Source organism: Desmodus rotundus, chromosome 3 (genome assembly GCF_022682495.2).
Source record: "Desmodus rotundus isolate HL8 chromosome 3, HLdesRot8A.1, whole genome shotgun sequence".
Classification (NCBI taxonomy): Eukaryota; Metazoa; Chordata; class Mammalia; order Chiroptera; family Phyllostomidae; genus Desmodus; species Desmodus rotundus.
This window is the reverse complement of record NC_071389.1, coordinates 83,807,350-83,834,577: the sequence shown is the minus strand read 5'-3', so window position 1 is coordinate 83,834,577 and position 27,228 is coordinate 83,807,350. Positions and strand designations below refer to the sequence as shown.

The 27,228-nt window shown below is 38.9% G+C and overlaps 1 protein-coding gene across 25 annotated transcripts in view; it reads right to left on the bottom strand.

The window, feature by feature from the left end:
• Window positions 1-27,228, bottom strand: part of FARS2 (phenylalanyl-tRNA synthetase 2, mitochondrial) — a 537,315-nt gene that overhangs the window by 71,292 nt on the left and 438,795 nt on the right. The window contains exon 8 of one of the 25 annotated variants that reach the window (XM_053920343.2): window positions 15,867-15,955. The exons of the other annotated variants lie outside the window; for them this stretch is intronic. Coding sequence (XP_053776318.1) covers window positions 15,883-15,955 — 73 coding nt within the window. The 3' untranslated portion in view covers window positions 15,867-15,882. The remainder of the gene's footprint in view (window positions 1-15,866; window positions 15,956-27,228) is intronic. 25 annotated transcript variants of the gene reach the window in all.

The following is a 27,228-nucleotide window of genomic DNA, read 5'->3' as shown; positions in this document are numbered from 1 at the left end:
TGATCAAGTGCCTTCATCCACCATGGCCAGTCCCAGAAACCTGGCAGAGGTATCTGAGGCTCCTGGCCTGGTAAGTCTGCTGATGAATTGCCCCAGTTCCATTCAGGATGAGGGATGTTGCTTAAAGACCCTGGTCCTAAGGACTCACGTAACCCACGGGACCACTGGGAAACTCCACAAGTCCCATCTCAGGACGGTTTCCTAGGCTCCTGAAGCGTCCTCAGTAAATAAGATATTTCTGAAATAAGTGTTCTTGGCCATGGTGTTTTATCTTTCTTCCCTAGCTCCTCATATCATGGCTAGAGAGAATCTAACATTACTTGGCTTTCATCTCTGCTCTCTATTTCAGTCCAGCCTCCCTCGAAGCCAGTTTCTACATCCAGAGTTTTAACTAAAGATCGTGACACAAACCTATTGTGAAGATTCAAATAATATTGGATGACTTTTTTAATTAAAAAAATAAGTGTTGCTTTTAAGTTGAAGATTTAACTTGATACTTTTTTCAGACTTCACACCAGACCAAAGACAGTTCAGAAGGTGCTAATGTCAGTCAGCTAAACTTCACCCTGAAATGAGGTATTTGAAGCCTGCAAATGAATGTAAAACAGGTTCTGTGTGAATGCAGTATTAAAATGACCTGAAACCACTTCAAAGACAGCTCATCAATTTTAGTTCTATCTCACGACTTTGTGTTTGTTTATTGAAAGCAATACCTATTTCCCAAGTGAATAATGAGCAATGTCCCAGGAAGATATATTTGTATCACAATAACAGGAAGTGGAAAGAGTACTATTGTGTACTTGAAAAATATTAAAAAATTAAATTAACAAATGACCCCGATCTCTCAATTATAAAATGAAGTTAGGCATTTTTTCATCTCCAAAGTTTTATGAAATGCTGGTTTCCTTCAGTGAGGAGCGTGACCCTATCTCGGCTGGCAATTGAGTACTTTTCAAAGACTGCTTTCAATTCTGCTCTCAGACTCTTAAACACCCTTGAATGTTCCATCCATCAGCCTGTTTCCTTTACCTACAAAATTCAAAATTCATTCTAATCAGTCATCAGTTCAATTATTAATATGCTCTCTTTGCTTACACATAATCTTATAATTGTTATGTGTGTCTAAATGTACAACCCGTTGAAAATAAAGCCCCGGTAAGATTTTAATTTTTTTCTTTGAGCATATTGGTATTTTCTTAATTTGACAATGAATACATGACTTCAATAAATAGGGAAAAATATAGTAAAATACATTGGAATCGAGTAACATCTCAGAATGTGCCCCCTGACTTTTTTCATTGTTTCTGTGAGGCTGAAAAACTCATCTTGCCAAAGAGACTAATTCCCAAGAAATTCTAGTTGGTTTTGCTGCAATTTTTATTGCCTTATTGTCTATTAAGTAGTTGATAACTGTTCTCTGGGGTTGGGTAAGCTCTATCCATCAACGTGGGATGGTCGACTTATATTGGCTGCTTCTTGCAAACTGGGTCCTAATTAATAAATGTCTTCCACACTGGATTTTTAAAAATTATTATTTTATTAAAAATGTATGCTCATAATAAAATTTTGAATTGTACACAATGGAGTATGAACTGAGGGGTCAAAGAGATCCCTAATTTCAGTCCCCTGTTGCAGAGATAACAATTATTAACAATTTCCTTTTTATCTTTTTAGATATTTTCTATGCCCAAAATGTCAACATGTTTATAAAAACAGAAAATGGGTTAATAATTTATAGAATGTTGTACACACTGGTTCTTTCAATATATCTTGGACATCTTTTCTTATTGGGGTACGTAATTGTTTACAATGACTGCTAGTATTCAACAGTATGAACACTCTATAATTTATGTAATCACTTTTATTGAAAAATACTTTTTGGCATGAGATGAAACACTACAATGGACATACTGGTACACACATCTTTGAATACCTGTATTGAGATATTTGTGGAATAAAAGAGTATGTGTATTTTAAATTCTGATATATATCTTGAAACTGCCTTCCTGAAGAATTGTACCAATTTGTACATCAACCCATAACATAGATGGATAGTATGTTATCTCATACATCTGAGTATTAGCACTGAATATTATCAACTTGTAAAATCTTTGCCAGTCCAACAGCTGAAAAAGATAACTCATAGTTACTAAATTGTATCACTCTCATTAAGAGAGCACTGAGCACCCTCCCCTATGCTTATTAGCAGCTGTATTTCTCACTGATTAATAAAAGTTCTGTTACATTAAGAAAACTGGTCTTTTAAAATGACATGGAGATTCTTCCTTCTTACTCCCCTAATTTGTTAAACATCCTAGATTCAATATTTTGGTCATTTTGTTGAGCTGAAGCCTTAAATTTTTGTGTGGATAAACTCATCACTCTTTTCCTTTACGGCTTCTGAGTTTCCTATTAGGTTTACTTTTCCAAGAAGCGAAGAACTGCTTCTAATTTAATGTTTCTAAACTGCTCAAAGTAGTCAGAGAGGCTGGCTCCATTAGTTACCTATCGTGTGACCTTCTGCAAGTTACTCACTCTCCCAGAATTTCAATTTTCCCATCTGTAACATTGGGATAATAAAAGCTACCTCCAAGAATTGTTGTGAAGACAAATAAAATAATGTACTTATGACTCAGTGCACAGTACATAGAAAGTGTTCAATAAATGGTAGCTTTTCTTCCTCTAGACTTCAGGCATCATCATCACTTAACAGCTCCAGTGAATGAGAAATAGACCTGTGGTGAATGCACATTTCCTAGGAGGACGAGGTGGGCACTGCCCGCGGGCCCAGGGCCTGCCTGGCCGAGCCACTGCCACAAACGCTTAAGCTGTTTAAGTTCCCACTGAGGAAGACCGATTCTCAGCTCAGTTCTTAGAGTACTTTGGGATCTAGAGATTTTTGATCATTTTGGGATTGGAGCTCAGGCCCAGGACAAATGCCAGAGATAACGCCACGGGCACACAGCTTTTGGGTAAGCACAGTGTTTTTACTTTAACTTTGAGAGAACAAAAAGAAGAAGTTGCTCCAGAAGAAAGACCAGAACTGACACAAGAAAGTAAACGTAACACTTATGTGCATCTCATTGACGGCACACGCTGCACACTCAACATTCACACAGTCTCTTATCTGATTTTACGTATTATGGCTAAATAGATCAAGAAAATAAAGAAGAAAAATTTCTTCAAAGAACTGATTTTACTTTAAAAACATGTCAGATAAAAGAGCATGGAGTCAAATCTTAATCAGTTTTTATATGACGGAATCTACTTTACCCATGCGTTCTAATCGCAGTATTATCACTATTATTCAAGAAAAAAAGGTAGCCTGGATCTAAGGTGTCATGTAAATTGTTCAGATTGGCAGTAGCTCTTTTGGTTAAACTTTAATTTTTAAAAATACTCACATTGGTAATCCACTGTCAACTTAACACTCAGGTCTATCATTCAGCTTCCAGGCCTAGCACATGCTGGCCTTAGTGTGTGCCAGAAAAACTCAAGGCGCAGTCATATCCCCATAGACACATTTCAGTTGTGCTAGAGCCGGAGCCCAACTCATCCATCACCTGTGAAACTCTCCACATGGACTGTGGCACTATCTCTTCCTCAAACATGGCAGCAATGACACATTCCTCCCTACATGCTCTTCCTCTGATACGACCTTGACAATTCTACAGGGTCCGTCAGGAGTAATGTCTGCCTGAGTGTAGGTGGTAGGATAATAGTTGAGTAGAATAATTTATAGTTTTAATTTGACCACTTCACCTGAAATCATATGGTGTGCTTGAGTGTGATATTGTTATGTTACAGAATCACGTTTATGATTTTTTAATAAAAGATTTTAATAATAAAAAGGGGCGTTATTTGTGCCGGACCCTTTATTTGAGAGGTGTGGGCAATGTCCTCTCCCCTTGCGAATAGATGGGCTTTTATATCCGTCCAAGTCACAGCCACCATCCACTGGCACACTTGTGAGTGAAGATGTCTCACTCCAGCCTCACCATCAAGCCACTCCCAGTCTTTGCGTCTTCCCAGACAGGGCCTCAACATCTCAGAATAGAGACAGAGATGCTGAGTACAGCCAGTGCTTTATGTCACGAAGTTTTGGGGGCAGTTTATTACAAAGAAATAGATAACTAGATTTTTACCTAGGTCTATTTGAAAACAGGCCATCTTGCAACTGCTAAGGATAAATGGTTCCCCAAAGCACTGCAAAACTTCCGCAGGAACAATGTGAACAGATTAGTCACCCTGCCCATTAATATCCTGCTAAACAGCCGCATGCTGGGAAGCGATCGTCCATTTCTTACTCCCCACCTAAAAGCAAAGGATGGATTCCTCATAAATCATCAGCTGCTCAAATATTAGTGGCGAAGGGGAAAAATCTGGTGAGGGTTTTCCAAAAAGAAAATAAAATATTTAGATCATCTTGCTCTTCAGATGCCGCATTTTTCTTTTTCATCGGTTCCAGCTGGCAATGTTTGACAGATGTCTCTGCGGCTGTTTAAACTGAAAGCCATTTATCCTGAGAACATTAAAAATGAATGCCAGCCTGGATTTGCTATATACGTAAAAGTAGACTAATAGAATGTTACAGTGTCCAGAGAGTGCGATAACTTATTTTTAATGTTAATATTTATTTTGTAAAACAGGTGAAATACAAATTCTCTGATATAGGATCTAACAAAATTCTGGATAGGGAACAGAAAATACAGTATTTTTTTTAATTGAATCTACTGGGGTGACGCTGGTTAACAAAATTATACAGGTTTCAGATGCACAATTTTACAACACATCACCTGTACACTGTATTGTGTGCTCACCACCTCAAGTCAAGTCTCTGTCCTGAAAATACAGCGTTAACTAGAATATATAAGGATTCTTATTTCCGGTGGTAAAAGCAGGGGAGGGTGGGATAAAAGCTAGAAGATTACCAGGCCTGGTACTCGTGCTATTGACTTGGCTTCATGATATGTTCTAATTCCAGACCAATGTACTGGGTATGAATGTAAAATAACCACACATATCATATCTCAGATGTTCACATGGCATCATTTCAATATATTAGTGTACACGTATTTTCAGGCCAGCATCTATTAAAGATTTTCTTGGGTACATTATAAAGATAATTCAGCATTCTTCTGCCTTATGTTGGTTAGCAGTAAATAGATTAAATGTCCTAAATGTTAAGCATTAAGTTTTTAAGCCTGTTAGCTCCTACATGTATATTTTACTTTCTCTAGGTTATCAAACATTTCAGTATCAAGGTAAATTCTGAACATGACTTCTCAGCGCCTAGCTTAGGTTGTAGTGCAGAGTTATTGGTTAGCCAATAATTTCTAAAAGAAAAGAGGCCAAAAGAGTTTTCATGGCTTGCCAAAATATACACCAATGGCTAGTTATTATATTAAAAGCTGAAGTTGAGATGAATTTTAAAGAGTATAAAAGGTCCATGGAGCCCTGGGTGGTGTGGCTCAGTGGAGTGAGCACTGGACTGCAAACCAAAGGGTTGCTGGTTCAATTTCCAGTCAGGGCACATGCTTGGGTTGTGGGCCAGGTCTCCAGTAGGGGGTGCTCAAGTCGTAACCACACTTGATGTTTCTCTCCCTCTCTTTCTCCCTCCCTTCCTCTCTCTAAAAATAAATAAATAAAATCTTTAAAAAAATATGTTCTTAAACAATAAAAGGTTCATGGAAACAGACTGTTAACACCAACAAGATCAAGCCTACATGACTTCCGCAGACACCTGAGCACCCACCATGGCCCAGGCGCTGTGCTTGGTGATGCAGGAGAAACAGATCAACATCCTCATCCATCACAGTCTTCCTTAGGTGTGTTTCCAGGTGCTATAAATTCAGCTCAGGTGTCATTTTCACCAGTTATATGGGAATCTTGAGGTGGCAGAAAGTGACTTAAATGTCTAACAAGTAGCATTATGGGAACTGTATTTTAAAGTTCTTGAACCTAAATAATATTCTTTTAAAATTACAGTTTATTCGTCTGGATAGGTTAAGAAGGGTTATTTTTTTTTTACCTGAAGTATGAGAAAATGATGTCAAGACTTTCAAATAGGAAGTAAGAGACCCACTCTGAGCTTCTTCTAGGCAGCCTTTGAATGTGACCTCACTCTGGTCCTGGATGTGAAGTACAGTCCTAAAATGGCATATGGCGTGCTCGAGTGTGATATTGGTATGTTACAGAATTACATGCTTATGATTTTGTAAGATTTCGTAATACAGAAGGGGCATTATTTGTGCTGGACCTGTACTTGAGAGTGTGGGCTGTCCTTTCCCCTTGCAAATAGATGGACTTTTAGATCTGTGTCAAGTTTTAAAAAATTAATGCTTAATGTTTAAAAGTTTAATCTATTTACTGCTAACCAACATTAGGCAGAAGAATGCCAAATTATTTTTATAATGTACCCAAGAAAATCTTTAATAGATGCTGACATGAAAATACATGCATATTAACATATATAAATTATACATGTGAACATGTGAGATATATGTGTGTGGTTATTTTACATTCATACCTTGTATGTTGGTTCAGATATTTAGTATATGTCAAGGGAAGGGGGTGTGGTGTTCTCCTCTTTTGTGTCCAGCCCCTACGGCCAAAATCTCAGTTGCTTTATTCACTACAGGTAGAATGTAAAAATGCCTTCTCCAGTCCAGGGAGTCTCTCTAGCTTAAACTGCTCCCCAAATGAAGTTCCTCTTATTATCTGTACAGCAGAGTCAGACAGGCTAGCAGAAATGTCACCAAGGTCAGTACATTTGGATTAAAGCTACCCTGTTAAAATAGCGACTTGCCCCATGCTGACAAGAGGCCCGTTTACCTCCATTGTTACAATTTGAGCTTGTTTGAAGGGTTGGGCAGGACAGTTTTGAAGCCAGCCACTGGCTCTATTAACCCAAATTGGTTCAATATTTCCGTCTCGGGAAAAGAGGGAGAGATACGCAAGAAACCAAGGGGGAAATATCAGCTCCTGTACCTGGCTCATGAATAATGAATCTTTTTTGCAAAAGCAATTATACAGATGAGGAAAAAAATCTTTCCTTGAAATGGCAGAATTAAGAAACTATTGACTGGTTTTGTCCTCAAACAACAGGCCCACTTTGCTTTTGCTTTCAGCCTGCATTCTGGGTGGATCTGCCTCCTTCCTGGCTGTGAAGTGCCTTCTGAGCTGGCCGCTTCCAACACGTCCCGTCTTCTAAGGTGAGCTTCTCCTCACTGTCATGAGCTTTCACAAATGCCATAGATGTGTGGGTGAAGGACTCGGTGTCTTCCAGAAACTATAAAAGGAAGTTGTTTGGCTCCACTGAATTTTTTTAAATTGCTATGGGAGAAGACTTACATATTTTTCTCTAGCTGGTGGGCTGGCAATCTGAATGCCCTCAGAAGTTTAAGTTGAGTACTAGCTGTCAAAGAACCCTGTCTTAATAGAGTCCTTTCAGATATAATAGAATTAGGCTCCTGTTAGCAAGGAAAACATCTCATGGTTAGTTTAAATTGTCCTTTCAAAATCCACTCTACTTCTATATTCAGTGTATGTCTCATTTGGGTGATAGGTGTTGGGACTTTTCAAGATAGTACTTAAGAGGGCAAAAGAAAAAATATTTCGCTGACTAGAACTATTAGGCAGTGCTTGGAGGAGAGAAGTTAGCTTCTTGCTGTGGCTTCTCATTTATATGGCTGGCTTAATCTAGGGTAAGGCTGATGGGAATGTCCCCCAGAAATACAACACAGCTTGTGCTAACACAAGAGGGCAGTAATAATAAAAACCAACCAACCACCTCAGCTGGCAAGGATTCTCAGAGAATGACATGCAAATTTAATTTTCTGGATACTAAGGGACTCATCGGAATATGCCTTTGTTTCTCTCTGGAAGGGCCTCTTGTTAAGCCGTTTGTTTTTAGTACTAGTGCACAGTGCTTGCTTGGCATGTGACGGGTGTGCGGCCAGTACTGGGTGAGGGGCCGGTGAATCAGTGGGCTTTAATAATAGAGCCAGCACATCAGGTGAGATCCTCTGATGACCCAGCCTTTCACATACACTTCAGGTAAAGATTCCAAACAGGAATGTTCACACTACAGAAGTGCAGGCAACAATGAGGACATCATACTGTCTCTGTATTCAACTTTAAATGTTTCACAAAGCTCTGAAAGGCAGACCAGGAAGACATTCAGGAAACTGCAACTCTAAGAGGTGAAATAACGTGCCCTGCATCGCTGCTATTTTGTAGCAAGTTTCCCATCTCCTAGGCTGGAGGTCTCTCTACTGTCCTATGAAATCCTTTCCGTGCCCTGACGATATAACCACAGAACTCTGGAAATTAGGGACAGCTTCCAGACTGACCTAGCACACTCAGGTCAGATCTAGGTAATTTTTTTTTTTTACCAAGAAATAATAAAACCTATTCCTTCCTCTCCCAGGAAAAGTCATCACCATTTACCTGGTGATTCAATCCCAAACCTAAGAACTGTCCTTGTCTCACTCACGCCCCACACCAGCACGTTACTACGTGCTCTGCTTTCAGCAGATCCTGAATCTACACCTGCCCTCCCAGACCAAGCCACCTGCACCTCTCATCTGGACTGTTGAACCTGTTTCTCCTCCTCTCTGACAGTCCATTCTCTACTGAGAAGAAGGAAATCTGCTCATACTCCTTAAAACTTGTCATCACACTTAGAATAGTTCCCTTACTATGGCTCACATAGCCCTCCATTTCTAGGTCCCTGCCCAATTCTCTGAACTCATTTTCTCTCACAAACACAACGAACTTGTTCTTGCCTCAGTGCCTTTGCATGCTCTGTCCCCTCAATCTCCCCCAGACTTTCTATGGTTGCTCCTTCACTTCCCTGATTTCTTAGTGGGGTTTTCCCTGACTCTCCTTAAAAAGAGCTATCGTTTTCCACTTTATTCTCTCTCTCTGTATTTTATTCTTCACTTCAGGTATCACTACTTGAAATCACACTGCCATTGAACTTGCTTCTTTAGTGTCTGTCCTTCCCAATAGCCCGGAAACCCAGTGAGGTCCCTGGGTATTGCCCACACCTGGCACACAGCGGCGGTGAGTATCTGTTAAGTGTGTGAATGAAAGAGTAGCACGCAATGGAGGGGGAGAAAAGCTGAATCTGGATCACCAAGGATTAAAGAGACATATTAGAGTCTGGCAGAATAAATTTTACATAGGTCTAGTGTATGAAAAGATGGTACAATATATTCAGGATCTTTCAGATACAGTCACACTTCCCATAGTAACCTCTTTGAAGATGTATTCTACCACCCCTACCTTACATTTCTTTAGAATTTAAATTATTATACAACTACATTTTAAAAATAAATAAGCAAATGGGCTTAGCACAGTGCTTGGCATATGGTGAGTGCTCAATATGCATTTATTGCTGAGTTCAAAAAATATTTCTATCACTTGCCATCAAATTATTTTCCTTTTTCCATGCTTCTGCTATGCAAGTATATATTTTTACACTGTTGTAAACATATACAGGTATTCATTTGCTTTGTTTTTCTTTTACAACACTTTCTGATGTTACAGTCTAATCTTTGTAATTTTTAGTGGCCATGTAATGAACGTTCCACCAAGCTGATACTCCATAACCTGCGAACCCATTCTTCTCTTTGGGGGCATTTGGGTACTAAAAGCTCACTAAGAGTAAAAACGCCACCTAAACTATGCGAGCATCAGGAGTGTCCTTTCAGCGGAACCACAGCCACATTCTGACCAGGGCAGAGTATGCATTGGGTGGCCTTCATTCCAACTTTTATTTGCATTAGTTTATTAGGGCAAACTCTGGGGTGTTGTTAGAAAACTTGAATCACTTCATAAATTATTAATAAAAGGATGACTTCAACGACTGACCCAATGTAGCCAGCTTCAGGAAACAGCATCAGAGAAGGGAGGGAGGAAGCTGGGGAGGAAGAGGAGAGGAGAAAATGACAGGTGTAAGCCACCTGCAAAGACTTCAAAAAAGGCAGAGTCACAGCCCACGTTATTTCTTTCACCTCCTGAGAAGAGTCAGCAGTTTGTTAGCAGATGGACCAGCCGAAGTCAGAGTGGGGGAGAAAGGGCTCCTAAATCCCGGGGATTTTCCCATCTTGCATTGTTAAAATGCTTGATAAGCTGCTGTAATGGAGTGAGCTTTTCTTCTTTTTCTGGTTTATGTAACTTTCCCCTCTTGTATACAAGTGAAATACTCATTCACTGAGAAAGATTTAAGGGGTAAGGGAAAAAGCCTAAGAAGAAAGTGAAAATCACCTGTAGTCCTATGACAACCATTGTTACCATTGTATTCGTTCCATTCTTCCTTATGGAAGCATAGGTAAATATTTATAAAATTAGAATAGAGCATGTATTCTTCTCCTTACTCTTTGAAGCTATTGTTTTATTGTGACCTTTTATTTCAATGTCCATAACAATTCTTTTAAGTGTTATAAATATATGCCAAATAATTCACTGCTCAGATGAATAAAACTTATTTTTTTCTCAATGGGTATCATTTCAGTTGTTTCCAAATTTTCACTTTTATAAATAATAATGCATATGTCTTTAAACTCTTCTCAGATAAATCCCTTAACACATATTTTTCAAAGCAGAACTACTGGATCAGGGCTATGGACACTTTCAGGTTGATTTATACAACCATTAGACGCTTGGAGCTTTTACACTCACGACAGCCTTGGGTGAGAGCAGTTACACCACCACTTTCCCATCAGAAGGAGATATTATTGTTGCTATATTTTAAACTGTAGATGAAAAATGAAATCATTATTTTAAATTGCATTTCTTTGATTACTGGTGAGGCTAAACTTTTAAAATTTGTTTTCTGACTATAAATTTAGATAAAGTGTTTAGTGAACTGTTTTCTGTTGAACTGCCCACTTTTGTATTAGAAAAAGTATTTTTTTCACTGATTGTTTGAGTCGCTAATTATTATTACTTTGTAAGTGGCAAAAAATTACATACATTTTAAATGCAACTTTGCAAAAGAAAAAAAAAATGCATGGAAACAAGATTAGAAGGAAATACACCAGATGGTAACCACAGTTATGGATTAGGTGGTGGATCTAGGAGTAACTGCTAAATTTTCTAGAAGAAAATAGATCATCTTCCATATAAGCTGCCTGTGGTGAATGAAGGCAGGAAAGACAGGACAGATGTGTGTGAGCCAGAGAGTAGCTGTGTGGAAAAAGCATACTGCTTTTCTTTTCAAATTCTAGTTTACCATAATTCTCATCTAACACTTTCCCTAGTGTGGACACAAGGGAGGCCACACAGTAAACCTGACAAGCTCAGGGGAGACCTCCACAGCGGCCTTACAAACTCAGAGCCTGAAAGCAACCACATAGGAAGGTCTGAACATAAAAATTCCTAATGAAAAGTGGGACATGGTGGGTAGTCATGTTCTAGGCCCGTAGCTTCCTTCACTGTGGCCAATCTTTAACTTAACTGAGCCTATTGGTTTTTTTCCTTTTTAAATTCCCCTCCCCCCCTTTTTTTATTGTTGTTCAAGTACAATTGTCTTTTTGCATCTAAGAGAACATACTTTTGGAATGTCAGAGTAATTCCCTTTTCCAGATCCCTCAGGGTACAACCACTGCACCAGAGTGGGAGACCACAGAACCTCTGACTGTTATCTTGTTCCCCTCATACCACCTCCCTGTGCTGTAATGTTAATTATTAACTATCCTGCGCTCAGGAATGTGAAAGAACTCACGTGTCTTTCTGTTTTACTCTTTGTCCAATCCTAGAGATTTCCCCACTTTGCTTTCTCCACCTCCCTATTCTACCACCAATGAATTTCATGAACTCTCCTTACACCTCCTCCTTTGACTGTAATGTATAAAATAAGGTGCAAAACTGCCATTCTCTGGAGCATTTTCTCAATCTGTTGAGATTTTGCTTCCTGACATCTGTTGTCAGTTTGGCTCAGATAAACTTCTAAAAATTCTTACAGGTTTGGCCCTGACAGGTGTGGCTCAGTTGGTTGTGTGTCATCCCACAAAGTGAAAGGTCTCTGGTTCGATTCAGTCAGGGCACAGACTGGGTTGCGGGTTTGGTCCTCAGTCATGGTGTGTTCGAGAGGCAACAGATGGATGTTGCTCTCTCACATCAATGTTTCTCCCCCTCCCTTTTCCTCCGTCTAAAATAAATAAAATCCTAAAAGAAAATACTGGTTTGGACATTTCTCGTGTCAATACTAGGTCCACCTCTATTGTTGACAGAGGTGCCTGTCAGACATCCTTTTCTATCTGACCCCATGGATGAACAACGGTGGGTGACACCTGGACAAGCCGGAGGAACGGGTGACTTTGCACACCCCCTGGCTACTTTTACTATCAGAGGTACGTCTTGTTTGCTTGGTGTTGCGCCCCCCCACCGGAAGGGCACGAGGGTGTGGACCGAAACACAACTTTGCCTGCACGGACGTCTGAGCTCTCACCACACGGTGGTTTCTAGTGGCCTCGCGGAGCCTCGGTGTCAGAGCTACACTGTAATGGTGGCCACCAGGGTCTGCTGAAACCAGATTTTTCAACATGTAGCAGAAAGAAAAAATTGCTATTAATCCATATCTGAAATCAGCTATTTTTACACTGGGTTAGAGGAGAGATGTCAGCTTTAGAGGGAGAACAACTCTTTAATTTGAAAAAACACTATAATGAATTTTCTTTTTTATAATGGAAAGTAAGCCCTTCAGGAATAGAAAAGTTGAAACACAGGAAGCTAAGTTGCTCTAAGTAGTTAAGTAAAAAGATATCACAGTAGGAGACTGTCATGAAAACTGACCTGTGGGGGTGCCCTTGGGTCAGTCCAAAGAGATGGCAGTTTGGGGAAGAATGGACACCCAGGAGAAGTCAGGAAATGATAGGTTTTCACTAAAGAGACAGCTGCTTCATTCAACACAGAAGCAGACAGGAGATGACCAGTGAATGATTCAGTGCAGTGACGAATCCCTGAAAAACTGTAACAACCGTGATGCATAAATTCAGCTTTAGTTTCCTCTGCATTTCCAATCCTTTTAAAAACAATAGCATTATATTAGTTTCAGGTGTATAACATAATGATTCAATATTTGTATATACTGCAAAACGATCGCCACAGTAAGTCTAGTTAACAGTCACCATATATAGTTACAGAATCTTTTTGTGATGAGAACTTTTAAGATTTATTCTTAGTAACTTTCAAATATGCAAAACTACAGTATTATTAACTATAGTCACCATGCTGTACATTACATCCTATGACTTTTTAAAGTCGTATTTATGTTTATGTAGATGTTTTGCTGATTTACATATTTTTTTCTTCTGTGAATCCACATAGAAGAGAGATCATATGGTAGTTGACTTTCTCCGTCAGACTTATTCCTCTTAGCATAACACCCACTTGTCCATCCATGTTGCCACAAATGGCAAAATTTCCTTCTTTTATATGGCTAGATAATATTCCATTGTGTGTGTATGTGTGTTCCTATCACAATTTCTTTATTCATCCATACATCAACGTACACTTATGTTGCTTCCACATCTTGGCTATTATAAATAATGCTCCAAAGGACATGGGGGAGCATGTATCTTTTCAAGTTAGTGTTTTGGCTCTCTTCAGATAAATACCCCCAAGTGGAATTGCTGGGTCACAAGGTAGTTACTATTTTTAATTTTTTGAGAAACCTCCACACTGTTTTCCATAATGGTTGCACCAATTTTACATTCCCACCAACAGTGAACAAGGGTTCCCTTTTCCCCACATGCTGGCCAACACTTTCTTTTCTTCTTGATAACAGCCATTATTACAGGTGTGAGGTGATATCTCACTGTGGTTTTGATTTGCATTTCCCTGATGATTAAAGATGTTGAACATCTTTTCATATACCTGCTGGTCAGCTGTATGTCTTCTTTGGGAAAATGTCTATTCAGATCATCTGCCCATTTTTAAAATCAGATTGCTTGAGTTATTTTTGCTATTGAGTTGTATGAATTCTTTATATATTTTGGATATTAACCCCTGATCAGATATATGATTTGCAAATATTTTACCCCATTCAGTAGGCTGTCTTTTCACATTGTTGATGGCTTCCTTTGCTATGCGTAGTATTTTCAGTATGATGCAGCCCCATTTATTTATTTTTGCTTTTATTGCTTTTGGTGTCAGATTAAAAAAAATCATCACCAAGACCAATGGCAAGAAACTTGCTGCTTAGGTTTTCTTCTAGGAGTTTTAGGGTTTCAAGTCTTATGTTCAAGTCTTTAATCTATTTTGAGTTATGGGTAATTTTTGTGTATGATGTAAGATGTTGGTCCAGTTTCATCCTTTCATATGTGACTGTTCTGTTTTCCAAACAACATTTATGGAAGAGACTGTCCTTTCCTCATTGTATGTTCTTGGTTCCTTTGTCATAAATTAATTGACCTTATATGCATGGGTGTACTTCTGGGCTCTCGATTCTGTTCCATTGATCTATGTGTCTTGTTTATACGCCAATGTCATAATGTTTTAATTACTACAGCTTTGTAATATAGTTTGACACCAGAAAGTGTGATGCCTCCAGCTTTTTTCTTCGTTCTCATGATTGCTTTCACTATTTTGAGTTTTGTGTATATGTGTGTGTTTCTGTACAAATTTTAGGATTATTTGTTTTATTTCTTTGAAAAAGTAACATTGAAATTTTGATACAGATTGCATTAAATCTATGGATTGCATTAAATCTGTAGATCACTTTCAGTCATATGGCCATTTTAACAATATTGATTCTTTCAATCCTGAGCAGGTAAAATCTTTGCATTTATCTGTGTCTTCTTCAATTTCTTTCAGTAATGTCTCATAGTTTTCAATATATAGGTCTTTCACTTCCTTGGTAAATTTATCCCTAGGTATTTTATTCTTTTGATACAGTTATAATGGATTGTTTTCATAACTTCTCTGATAGTTCATTATTAGTGTATAGAAATGCAATAATTTTTGTATACTGATTTTGAATCCTGTGACTTCACTAAATTTGTTTATCAGTTTTAACAGTTTTTGGGCAGCGTCTTTAGGGTTTTCCATATAAAGAATCATGTAATCAGCAAGCAGTGACAGTTTTACTTCTTCCTTTCCAATTTGGATGCCTTCTATTTATTTTTCTTGCCTAACTACTCTGGCTATAACTTCCAGTATCATGTTGTATAAAAGTGGCAATTGTTGGCAACCTTATTTTGCTCCTGATCATAGAGGAAAGGCTTTCAGCTTTTCACTGTTGAGTATAATGTGAGCTGTAGGAAATGTCATAGATGACCTTTCTTATGTTGAGGTACATTCCCTTTAAACCCACTTAGTGAGAGTTTTTACGATAAACGGATGTTGAATTTTGTCAAATGATTTTCTGCCAACTATTGGGATAATCATGTGATTCCAATGTTTTGCAAGTCATTGCACTGTTTTATTCCTGGGGAATAAAAGTGGGAGAGATGATCAATGTTGTGGAAAAGTAGACAACTGTGGATTGTTGACAAGATGGTAGAGGTCATAGAGAAAGTGTCCAGGAACAAGAATTCAGAACTAGAGGAAATAGTAGGGAATACATACCCCCCCCAAAATCCGCAAAAACATTCAACAGGGCAGGCTGGTTAAACATTCAACAGGGCAGGCTGCGTAATGTTTTTATTTGGATTTTAAGGGAAAGGGTGAGAGAAAGCTCATGACTTGAGGGTATATTTGGTTACAATTATATTCCAGAACCAGTGATCATTTGTTTTAAGGGCCTAGTTTTCATGTCTTACAGATACAGCCTCTAAGATTATAGAGGGTATCAGTCCTTAAAAACATGTACAGCCTGAAGGAAATATCAGAAAGTAAAAGCTGTGCTCCGTTACCTCTTGTGTCTGGTTTTCAACAGGAGGTCAGTTGCAGCACGTCATCTCTCCACCAGCAAACAGATCTGTGAGACTCACTCCTAAGGCCTCTGGCAGGATGGAACGAGAGCTTAGCTCACGATTTCAACCACATATGAATGTGTTTTAGACAGTCCTTATGATCCAGGGGTCACTACTTCTGGGTCAACACAAGACTGCAGCCTCATCGTTGGGATATCAAACAGACAATGGACAAAAACTGAAGGAAACACATGGCAGGGATTTCTGCATCAGGTGGAACTTTAAAGGAAACCTTGGGAAATCTAGAGTTCATTAAGGAAATTTGAAGGATGAGGGGATGAAAATTGAAAATGAATTATTTCTGATATTCTCTTTGAACTCACAGACTTTAACATATATCAGTTTCTTTGTCTCCTAGCTTACGTATCACTCAGCTAAGTACAATAGCTCCTTTTTTGGCATGTCTACAGGATGCAGGAATGAGATGTGTTTGAAGCGCCACTGCCTAAGCAGCCTTGGTGTTACAAAGGGTGGCTGGGTATAAAATGAGGTCAACCTCATCCCTCAGAAATTATTTATTTGGAATTAAGAGGTTAATTACACTAGTGGTTTAGGGCACAGAATTTATAACATAGCTTGTAAGTAGAACTGTGTTTTCTCTGTTGTGTACTCAGTATCACTGAAGGCACCACGTTGACCCTTGCTGGCCATTACCCCCTAAAGAATGGACTTCTACTGGGCTGGAAAAGCCTTCTCCTCAAAACATTAGTCTCAGGTTTTCTATATCCCTCACTTCTTTTCCTCCTAAGTCTACAAAGGATGGTGCCCTTCAAGAACTAAGGGAAATGTTCTTTAAAAGATGTACATCGGCTAATTTGTAACAGTTTTTTTTCTGCTAAAAAGTAATTTACCTGAAAAAAAATCTCCAGGAAATTGGGTGGGAAGGAGATGTCAGAGCTAGAAAGGGAGGCACATTTTAAGACTGTTCTATTGAAAAACAATTTTTAACACATTTTCTTAACTTTCATTCAACTGGTTTCAAAGTACATTTGTCAACTTCCCTCACGAAACTTCTCTGAGTCTCCCGTTTCTACCACTGCTACCGGAGCTTAACATCTTGAAGACATTGATTCCTCGATTCCTCTCTTACTTTTCTATAGTTTTCCCTCTCTGCATTTCACATCCATCCATGTATTCGCAGTTTTCAACATCATCATCTGAATCCATACTATCACTGTTGCCATCTGGATTAACAATTACCTTACAGACTCATTCATTCATTCATTCATTCATTCTACATCCATTTCCTGCATGTCTCCTTGGTGCCAGGCATGAGATACAATTCCTGCTCTCAGAAATTTTACATTCAAGTGAATGAAACAGACATGTAAACAAACATTTCAAGTAAGTGCAAGGCAAAACTAGAAGTGTTTGAAATGTACACACACTCCATTATACAAACAGACGGGGTGGGGGAGAAACAATGACTCTGGGCTTTGGCAATAGTCCCTTAGGTGCTCACTCCTTTCTGTTCTACTCAGTGAAGCCAAGTTAATTTCCCAAAGCCCTATGGCCAGGCCACTGTCATTAACAGGGATTCACCCAGCACCTCTAGGACTTCCTTTCACACAGGTGAGTTGAGGATTGAAGACAGCTGCCTGTGTCTTTGTGCTACACTCTAATTATTAGAAAGTGTTTGGAACAGACTTCCTAAATGTTCTCTCTTCAGAAGTCTGGCTAACAGCATTTTATTATGTTGGCTCATTGCCAAGTTCTTAACGGACATTATGATGTGAACGGGCAAGGCAGAGTAAGATAGGAAGAAAGAATTTGATGAAAAGGAGCTAGGAGAGGAGATGAAAGAAAGCTTAACACAAACGTTACCTACCTACAGACTAGTCCTTTTTAATTATGGTTGCTTTGAATCTCAGAATTCCTATCATGCCCATATAAAAAGAAAGCCAGACACATGGTTTGATAAAGAATATGTTTTGATTCATACATTTACATAAAAATTAATCATCTTTGGTTATGCATTTAAAATGTTTTTAATTAAAAGAATAGCAGTTCATGAAACTAATGGTGAACAATCTTAGATGTGTGGACACTTTAAATATACGCATGCCTCTGAATTTGAAATAGATTTTTAAAGAACTATTTTGGTCACTCTTAACGTAAAGGAGGGAGAAATAATTCTTTCCAACAGTAAAAACCATCTCTTGGTTGTTCCAGGAATGACTACACTCTGTGGTTTTCTCAAATGGAATTTGATTTGTACTAGGTAAATATTGAAACAACATTTACGTTGGCTCAAGTCTGTCTATATTGACTTCAGGAAGCAGCAAATATCATGGGACAATGCAAAAGGAAGGGAGGAAATCTTGCAGGCAAGATGGGGCGTACATTCAAGACTGACAGTAGCATTTTCCCTTGCTGATAGAGAATAAAAGCAAAGACTAAGTCCTACTAAGTTTGTGAGCATCTAATAAATAAGTAAAATGAGACTTTCACAATCAGAAACATGGCTCCATACAGAATTTTTAACTGCTTTGAGAATTTTCTATATAAAATCCTATTTGCAATCATTGAATATACAGTCGTAAGGCATGTCGTACACACACTACCTTAATGTGACATTGTAAATGTCCTTATGGCTGGCTCTGCTCTCTGCAGTGGCTTTATTAGGATGCTACTGAGGATTTAATCAGATCTCAAATTAGGACACCAGAGGCATGTGCAATAAAAGATATTGTTAGTCTTATGATTTTAAAATGGAAGATTACATAAATGCATATTTCTAAATCTGTATCCAGTCTTGTATGTGTGATATTATTTGTATTTAATGAATGCAAAATCCAGTTGAAGGCATAGAGCCTAATTGGAGAATGGAGGAAAAAGAATAAAAAATGAAATCATCAATAATAGACAAGCACAGAAACCCCTCATTCATCTGCTCCCTCCATTCAAGTGAATTTCCTTGATAACTGAAAGCTGACATCTTTAAGTACCATTAAGAAAATCTTCTTGCACACTTAAATGGAGTGTGTTATATTAAATTTTTCTGTACCAACCTAGAGTCAGGTTGTTTTGACTGCTACTTTATTGTTTTTTATATGAGCCCAACCAAATTCAATAGTAGTTATCTTTATTTTAATTTATATTTGAAGTGCATCCTTCATTCAATAAAAAAGTGAGATTTCCTTTGGGTGAGAGAAAAAGAATGATTTTCGCCACACTTTCAACATAGCATATGCCACGATTATGACCAAGATGTTGCTCAATATGTAGAAGAGGTGATTAAGAAGACACGTTCTGTGAATTGGAACAGAAAATGAAATTTAACTTCCCACTGGTATGTTAACCAACAGAAAACATGAAAACAATGTACCCTCTGTAAGGTATAATTAATTAGTACAGGTTTATTTTATTTATCTCTGAACTTATCACTCTATTTCGGTGAAGATTAGTTCTTTGTTTAATGTTTTATAAGTTACTCTTTTAAAGTGAAATATAAGAAACTCAGAAATTCAAATCCAAAACAAAGATGTACTGTATAATCACTGAGTAATGTTCTTACTACACTTGCTCTAAGATTATCCTAATTTAACAAGTCTTTTAACACTGTATTTGGTACACGTGGAATGGCTGGTAACATATTTCATGATCAAACAGAGGGTTATTGTAGACAATAGTGAAGTGGCATCAAAACACAGGCCGCCGTTCCTCTCCAGCGTTTCTTCCTTTACAGAGAGACAGGTAGACTTGGAGCACATGAACTCAACTCCCGTGCTGACTGACAGCACACGTTATGACCAGCTACATATTACCCCGCACCTAACCTGCCTGCCACCTTACGTGTGTATGCAAATGTGCTGCATTTTTCATTTACTTAATATGTGAACATATGCAACTGTATCAAATATCTTTGTCACCAAGCATTTATTGACTACCTATGTTGTGCCAGGTCTGTGTTTTTAAATTTCTTCCCCCCCCAAAATGCACATCAGAAAACATTGTTTTCTAGTAACAGAAATTCCCCATCATAATTGGGAAACCTTGGGTAAAGAGTACTGAAGATTAGAAGTGGTAAAAAGGGAACTGGGCTCTGGCCTCAGCCCTGCCTCTACTTCATGGGACTTTGGGCAATTCCCTTTGACTGGACTTTTTCAACTTTGTCCCAACTTTTTCATTTTTATAATGAAGAACTAGACCAGATAATCTCTTTTAAAAATCCCTTTGAGTATAAAATGCCACAGTTCCAAATAAGGAAGTACTTTATAATGCTGGAAACTGACAAAAATAGTACTTCTCCCAGAAGAACTTAATGATATTGATCTCATTTAGGTGACAGGCATTTCAACGTGAGAATGCAAATGTCATGCCCTCTAACTCCTGCTTCAGAATCTGAGCCTAGGCAAAAAAATAAAAAAAAGAAATTAGGCGTTCACAGAACTGTTGTGGAGAAAACAAAGTTGAACAGCCATAAATACTTTACATGCCATAAAATACAACTGTCAAATCACCACTCCTTGTCTATGAGTACTGGGTAGTGAAGGAGGAAAATGGAAACAAGATGTCCCAACTTCTAGTCGATCGCACTGGTGCGTTTCCATATCATCCAAGGGTCAACCATCAGTGTCTTCGGCAGTTCAGCCAATTAGAACTTAACAACTGAACGATAGGTTTTTCTCTCAATATTACTATCAAACATATCATTACCAGGAAGGTAACTTCACGAGAATATCTACAAATGGAGAAAGTTTGGGCTGTTACCTTTATTAGGTTTAGATGCAAAAAATGGTGTGAATCTATCAACATGCAGCAGTTTCTCTGATCTGTGACATCTGCTTTGCTATTCCTTTGCTTTTCCTTTTTTCAGAAAAGCAGTCCACTGACTGAAAATAGTCTTTGTTAAACTGACCAAAAAAAAAAAAGGAGGACATAAACTCAGGACAAATGGTTTCTAAGTCAGTGTTGGAATATAACATATACATAAATCTTTGGCTAGACCACTAAACATTGCTAAGTCTTACTTCATCATTTTGGTTAGTATTTGGTTGACTTAAAAACTGCATGACTAATTCATATAAATGAGTTAAAAATAAAAATTAACAAGTAAAAAATATTACAGGATACCATAATCCTACCATCCAGAGATAAGCAGTTACCATCTTGTTGAAGACCCTTCTAGTCTTCTGAAATGTACATATACTACATATCTATATCCAGATGCTCCTTGATTTGTGGTGGGGTATGACCAGATAAAATGATGGTAAGTTGAAATACTTTAAGTCAAAATTGCATTTAATACACCTAACCTACAAAACATCATTGTTTAGGCTAGCTGGTTTCTACTAACTGCGTATCTTTTTCAAACTATCATAAAGTCAAAAAATCACTAAGTTAAATCATAAGGGGGCACTCATCTGTCTAAAATCCATCCCATACTGCAAATGTTCCACAAGAGCTCAAGAGCTCATGTTGGCACGCATACGTGTGTGCACCTGTATGTTAAGGTACCCCATCTGAGAACCCACTCTATATTTCTCATAAGCTTGAGTTTATCTGAAACAAGCAGCGTCAGCATTGCAGAGAAGCAGCTTTGTTTCTTGGAAAGTCCCCATGCTTCTCCTATCTGCCCTTCACTTCCAAAGAGCTGGTACAAGTCCAACTAGAATAAGTTCAGCTGAATTCTCCTCAAATGCAGGGAGCATAGAATTCTTTACTGCCAAGTCCCATTTTTAAAATAAAAAATATTGTCATTACATCCTTGCTGACACAGATCTCCTCTTCCTTCCCCAGACACCTGTACCAGGGAGAACAGGCCCAAATGTGTGTCCGAGGAAGGGCATGACGGGATGCTGGGCTGACTGGGTCCTGATTCCAGAAGGAGGCCAGCAGGTGCTGCAGGCAGTACCAGTTCATTTCTGATCCACAAACACGACTGAGCCCCTGCTCCCAAGTATGTGCCAGGCACTGTGCACAGGACAGGGGTTTTGCCCTCAAGGCACAAGCTGGTTGGAAACAGGCACGTATGTGACTATAATCCACATGGGAAGCACAGGCTGCTGCTTTCATTAGTTATGTTTCCCCAAGCTCCTTTAAGGTAGGGACCACATTTATTCAATCTTTTGCCTCTCCTGGATAAGAAGCACAGTGTGGGGCACACGGCAGGTGCTGGGCCACTTCTGGTAGGCTGACTTGATATTACAAGGCAGTGGTAGAGAGGTAAATTTCTTGCATGGCTATCATCCCCACAGGTCTTTAGCTATGCTAATTACACACACTTTCCCCTGGTAAGTGGCTAGGAATTCTGGGCATCATAGCAGGAAGGCCCAGAGGGTACATTTGCTGCAGCAGCCCATCTCATCCCATTCCTATCACCATACAAACGTGTTTCTACTCCAAAGGAAAAATATGGTGTCAGCAAAATCCAGGGAAAGAACAGAAGGGAACATATTGTCAGTGGCAATGAAACTTAGCTTCCATCATGAACACCTGTGGTCTCATTCTGACAGGTCTAGTTGCATCTTAGCCCTGGATTACACCAAGCAGTGACTCAGCTACGATTAGACCTCAGATGCTATTTTTAAGTGGGGGAGGGGAAGTAGGGGAAGGAAGAAGAAGGTACGGAAAGACTTTAATATTTTTCTCTGAATTTGAACAGCCTAAACTAAATCTTCACTTTGATATCAGAATTCTGGAAAAATTAACCTACTCCTGAAATTATGTAACGTATATAGATTACTTTTCATATAACAGCTTGCCCATTAAAATCACAAACCATTTGCATGGCTGAAAGTTGTTTGATCAAAATAGAAAAGGGGAGTTTTCAGAAGAATCTGGGCACAAAGGAAGCAACTGTAGTGCAGTGGAAAGGACACTGGTTTGAGAGTCAGAAAGCCTTGCCTTTGAGAGCTACATCAGCCTGGGACTGAATGGCCAGGGTATGACCAGGGTTAGTGAGGCTGGGCCACCTGTGCCAGATGGAGTCACAGGGTGGGCCTCCAGGCACGAGTGGGTGTGCCTACCCTGCTAGCTTGCACTTTGTACTTGGTGAAGGAGACTATACTACTGATCCCAGTGAACCTTCACTAGATCCCACATACTTCAATACTATCTTCTTATTTTTGTCTTCCCACCAAAGGGTCCCTGCTGTTTTCTAACCTTCATGTAGCCACCTACTGACTCCTGTGTCCATTCACCTTCTCTTGAGCTATTATAACAGTGCGTGTATTTCTAAAGCAGATACATGATATTTTTATGGAAAAATAGGACAACGTTTTCCTGAAATCCTTACTCCTCATGATGATCAGAATTTTGTTTCCTCTCCTGGCATGGCTCCTGTCTTCAGGAGAACAATCTACCTACAGTGAATATTAACTTCTGTTCTTAGACAAAAGCTGAAGCTCATAAGACTTTACCTCAGTGCTGGTGTGATTTCTCCTATGGGTATCCCATTTTCCTTAAGTAGAAATATCTTTCAAAGGTTAAACGAACCTATGGTATGGTGATTTGAAGAAGTTCTTTTATATTTTTTTTCCAGAGCAAACATTCTTCCAGGCTGGAAGGCCCAGTTAGAAATAACACCTTTAGCCCTATGATTTTGAGATGAAGGGGGTCATGAAAAAAGGGGGCCTAACAATTCAGAGAGAAATCTGTTTCTCTCATAAGGAGTCTGGATTTAAGGGTCTTCTGTAAATTCAGTTAAGTTCCGAATCAAGACAGAGAATTGAGCAGAGCTCCACTTTAATGCTGAGATTTCCTGTTGTTATACCACATTCACCCAATGTCTGACTCGTTCATTAACCAAACACTTACAGCAACAAACCTGTCCAACTCCAGGGACAGGAGGAAGGAAGACAGAGTGGGAGTAGCTCTTCCGTCATGTTCTGCAAGCTCAGTCGTGAGCCTCATTTTTCTTTCTGAGGGACTCATGGACACTGAAACTTCCTCCTTCTCAGCTGCTGGCCAGGAATAGGCCCTAAATTAGTTAAATTTAACCATAATAAACATGCAGCAAATGAATTATATTTAACTATAACAGCTACCTCAGGGTTTGTCTGGAGATGGAATAATTTTAGCTTATGCCACTGTAAGTCCCCTAACTAAGGCAGAAAGTAATTACCTAAGGATTTACCATAATGACTTCACTGACGCCCATTATTGATTAGGGTGTGTGAACACTCAATTTTTTGTATAGTCAGGTGCAGACTGCAGACTGCTGAATATTATTACAATCTCGGGTGGGCACAATAAGGACAATGAAATAAAGACTTTCCAGGAAAATATAAATTAGTAAAGCCACCTGATTTCAGTCCTCACTAAGAATTGGTAATAACTGTGAAGAGTCCCAGCTGTAACTTTGCACTGACAGTAGGACAGGGCCTGCTAAGAAAATGGACACTGTAAATCAGATAATAAGCTTTTTGAGAGAACAAGCTGCATGGAAACCCTTAAAAAGTATGTTTGTTTTTAAAACAGTGTCACGGGGCTTCAGTGCAGTGCATGCTAATGAGAAATCATGTTTATCTATCCATTAAAGCAGGCTCTTACTCAGCAGCATTTGGTTAGGGGAATAGTTTGTATTTCTTAAAGTACATACAAGTAATAGCAACTTGTCCAAAGTGCCACTCCTTGGCAAATATTTTGTTATTCTACATTTCATTTATTCTGAATAATCTCCCCATTTAAAAAGTTCTCATTTATCCATTCATCCCTCAAGCATTTACTATGCATCAGTTGTAGGCCAAGTACCATAAGCATGAAGGACAATGAGACACAGTCTCTGCTCTCTAGAAGCTAAGAGTTGAGTAGGAGACATAGCCCTGTGAATAAATGGTTTCCTGCAGTATGATACCTACAATGATTAGTGAGGTGCACTGTTTGTTCAATACAAATTAATTGGTTAGTATTGACTTATGTGATTCGAGTGTAGAAATTTAACTATGACTTGACAAATGGGCAAACTGCCTATGGCTGGCCCCAGCCACTGAATTCCTTTTGTATACATGTGCATTTGGGGAATAATCACCCATGTTTAGGTACATATATCATTAACATGCTACATTTAATTTGTATTATATGTGTGTGTATACATAAATACACATATATGTATTTTATCTGAAAGCTTTGTGTTTTTACAGCTTGCCTCATTCTATGAAGGATTTAAGGAGGCTTATAAAAGAAAGTACACAATTAAATAATGTTCAAATACGAATAAAAATTAAGACTCAATATGAGGAGTGGGAAGTTACTGACACCTTTCTCAAGTCAGACTCACTTCTGCCTACTCCTTCCCATCCCCCCACCCCCTTCAAACGCCATAAGCAGTGCAATAGGCATTAAAAAGATCTGAAGGTTAGGTTTAGAACAAAGTCAAAGTGTGCTTCAGCCAACTCAGTCCCTCCTCCCCTTCACCAGTTTTGGACTGGGGTGCAGGGTGCCCCTCTGCTGCTTCATACTCTGCTTGACACTTTTAGGAGCACGTGATGGACAGGAGTGACTTGCATGGCAGGACTGGGCAACTCCTGAGTTGTGGCTGAAATACCATAAAGCAGCATCAAAACCTCTCTCCCAACACAGAACAATATGGGAAATGTAAGAGCAGAACCACTGAGATCAGGGACAAGGGCACTGCACACAGCAAGCTGTGAAGGCTTCTGCATAAACCAGTTGAGCTTCAAACTTGGCCCTGAGGCTCTGTAAAAGGGAAAATGGTGAGTGACATGATTCTCAAGATTAAATTCACCTGTACCTTGAGGCAAGCTAAGTTTCTCTTGGTAGTAGGGTAGATTTTTAAGACATTTCTCACAAAAGGTTTTATAGAGTGGGTGCTGAGTGATACAATGGAGAAGATCCCCACCAATTTTCCAATCGCACACGCAATAACCTGTTCATTATGGCTGTTTCTTACAGGATCCAGTGATGGACGCCGAGTATACACCACTTGAGGACCTGTCAGCAAAGGCAATGGCATGGGAGGACAGCGTAGCACGGTCTGCTTGGTGTTAGGAAATAACTCCCATTTATCCATGTAGGATTACTCTTTCTTAGGAGGACAAGAATTAACATTTGTTTGCTTTTTAGGTACTGTGCTAGGTATATCCTATATTTTTTATTAAAATATAACACTCTTGAAAACACTATGCAGTAGTATTTCCACTCCATTTTTACAAGTGAAAATGCACTGAAGCCCCAAGATTTTAAGTAACTTGTTCAAGGCACACAGAACTAAGAGGTGAAACCAGGATTCAAACTTAGATATGTCTCGAAGCCATACATTTTTGCTTCAGCGCATTTTTTGCTTTCAGCGCTGTTATAAAGAATAACAGACTGAATTTTTTACATGACTCAAGCACTAACATGCAACAATCATCTAAAAATCAATTTATTTAGTTAAGTTTTAGACATGCTTTTTCCACTGGTTTCTCTGATTTTCTGACTGAAATGGCCAATCAACCAGCTGTTTCAGTATCATATACACATTTTGAAAATCCTAACAGTGTGCTGGGTATCTACCAAGCTTTCTCAAAGGCAGTCCCGTACTGGAACCCTTACAACATCATCCACTTCACTTACACTAGCTGTTGCTATACAACAGTACAAGAGTGAAAGTAAATTAAATATCTGCTTATGTGGTTGCATAGAAAATACATGTACAACAGAAAATAAAACGCACATTGTATATAAGTCATCACCATTTATAAGTACAGTTCAACATAACTGAAGCTCCTAAACCCTACATTATCCCTCGGGGGGGAAAGCCAAATTTGAACACCTCTCATCTATTTTCAGACCTACTGTTATTGTCAGTACACAGATACTTCTGAAGGAGTCGAGCTGCGGAACAGTAGAGAGAGACTTTCTCAGGCATTAAGAGAATGTGTTATGAAATAATAAAGCAGGAGGTTGTGAAAAGGCTTGGCAGCTCAGTAAACTTGCACATCACAGATACATTTCCTCGTCAACGGCAGAAAGTGGCTCTCCTGCTTTAAAAGCCGGTCAACAGCAGCCAAAATACTCTGAGAAGAGATAGCATCGGTCTCCATTAAACCACTAAAGGAAAGGTGTATTTACCCACTGTACACAGAGCCAGAAAGAAATGTAAACTAAACTGGGCCAACACCTTTACCTGTCTGTCCCGGGTCTCCACTTCCCCACCTCTACACTAGATTAGGGCAGATGGCTCGAAAGGCCCATCCAGCTCTGACACTCTACAATATTTCTATGGGTTCAGCTGCTGGCTCTACGATGGTATTGACTTTCTTTAAGAGGGTATTTTTAATGCCAGATAATACATCATCTTTTTTTTCTCCCCAGATTTTGGTTTTGTTGGTGATGATCTTAATCACTTTTTAAT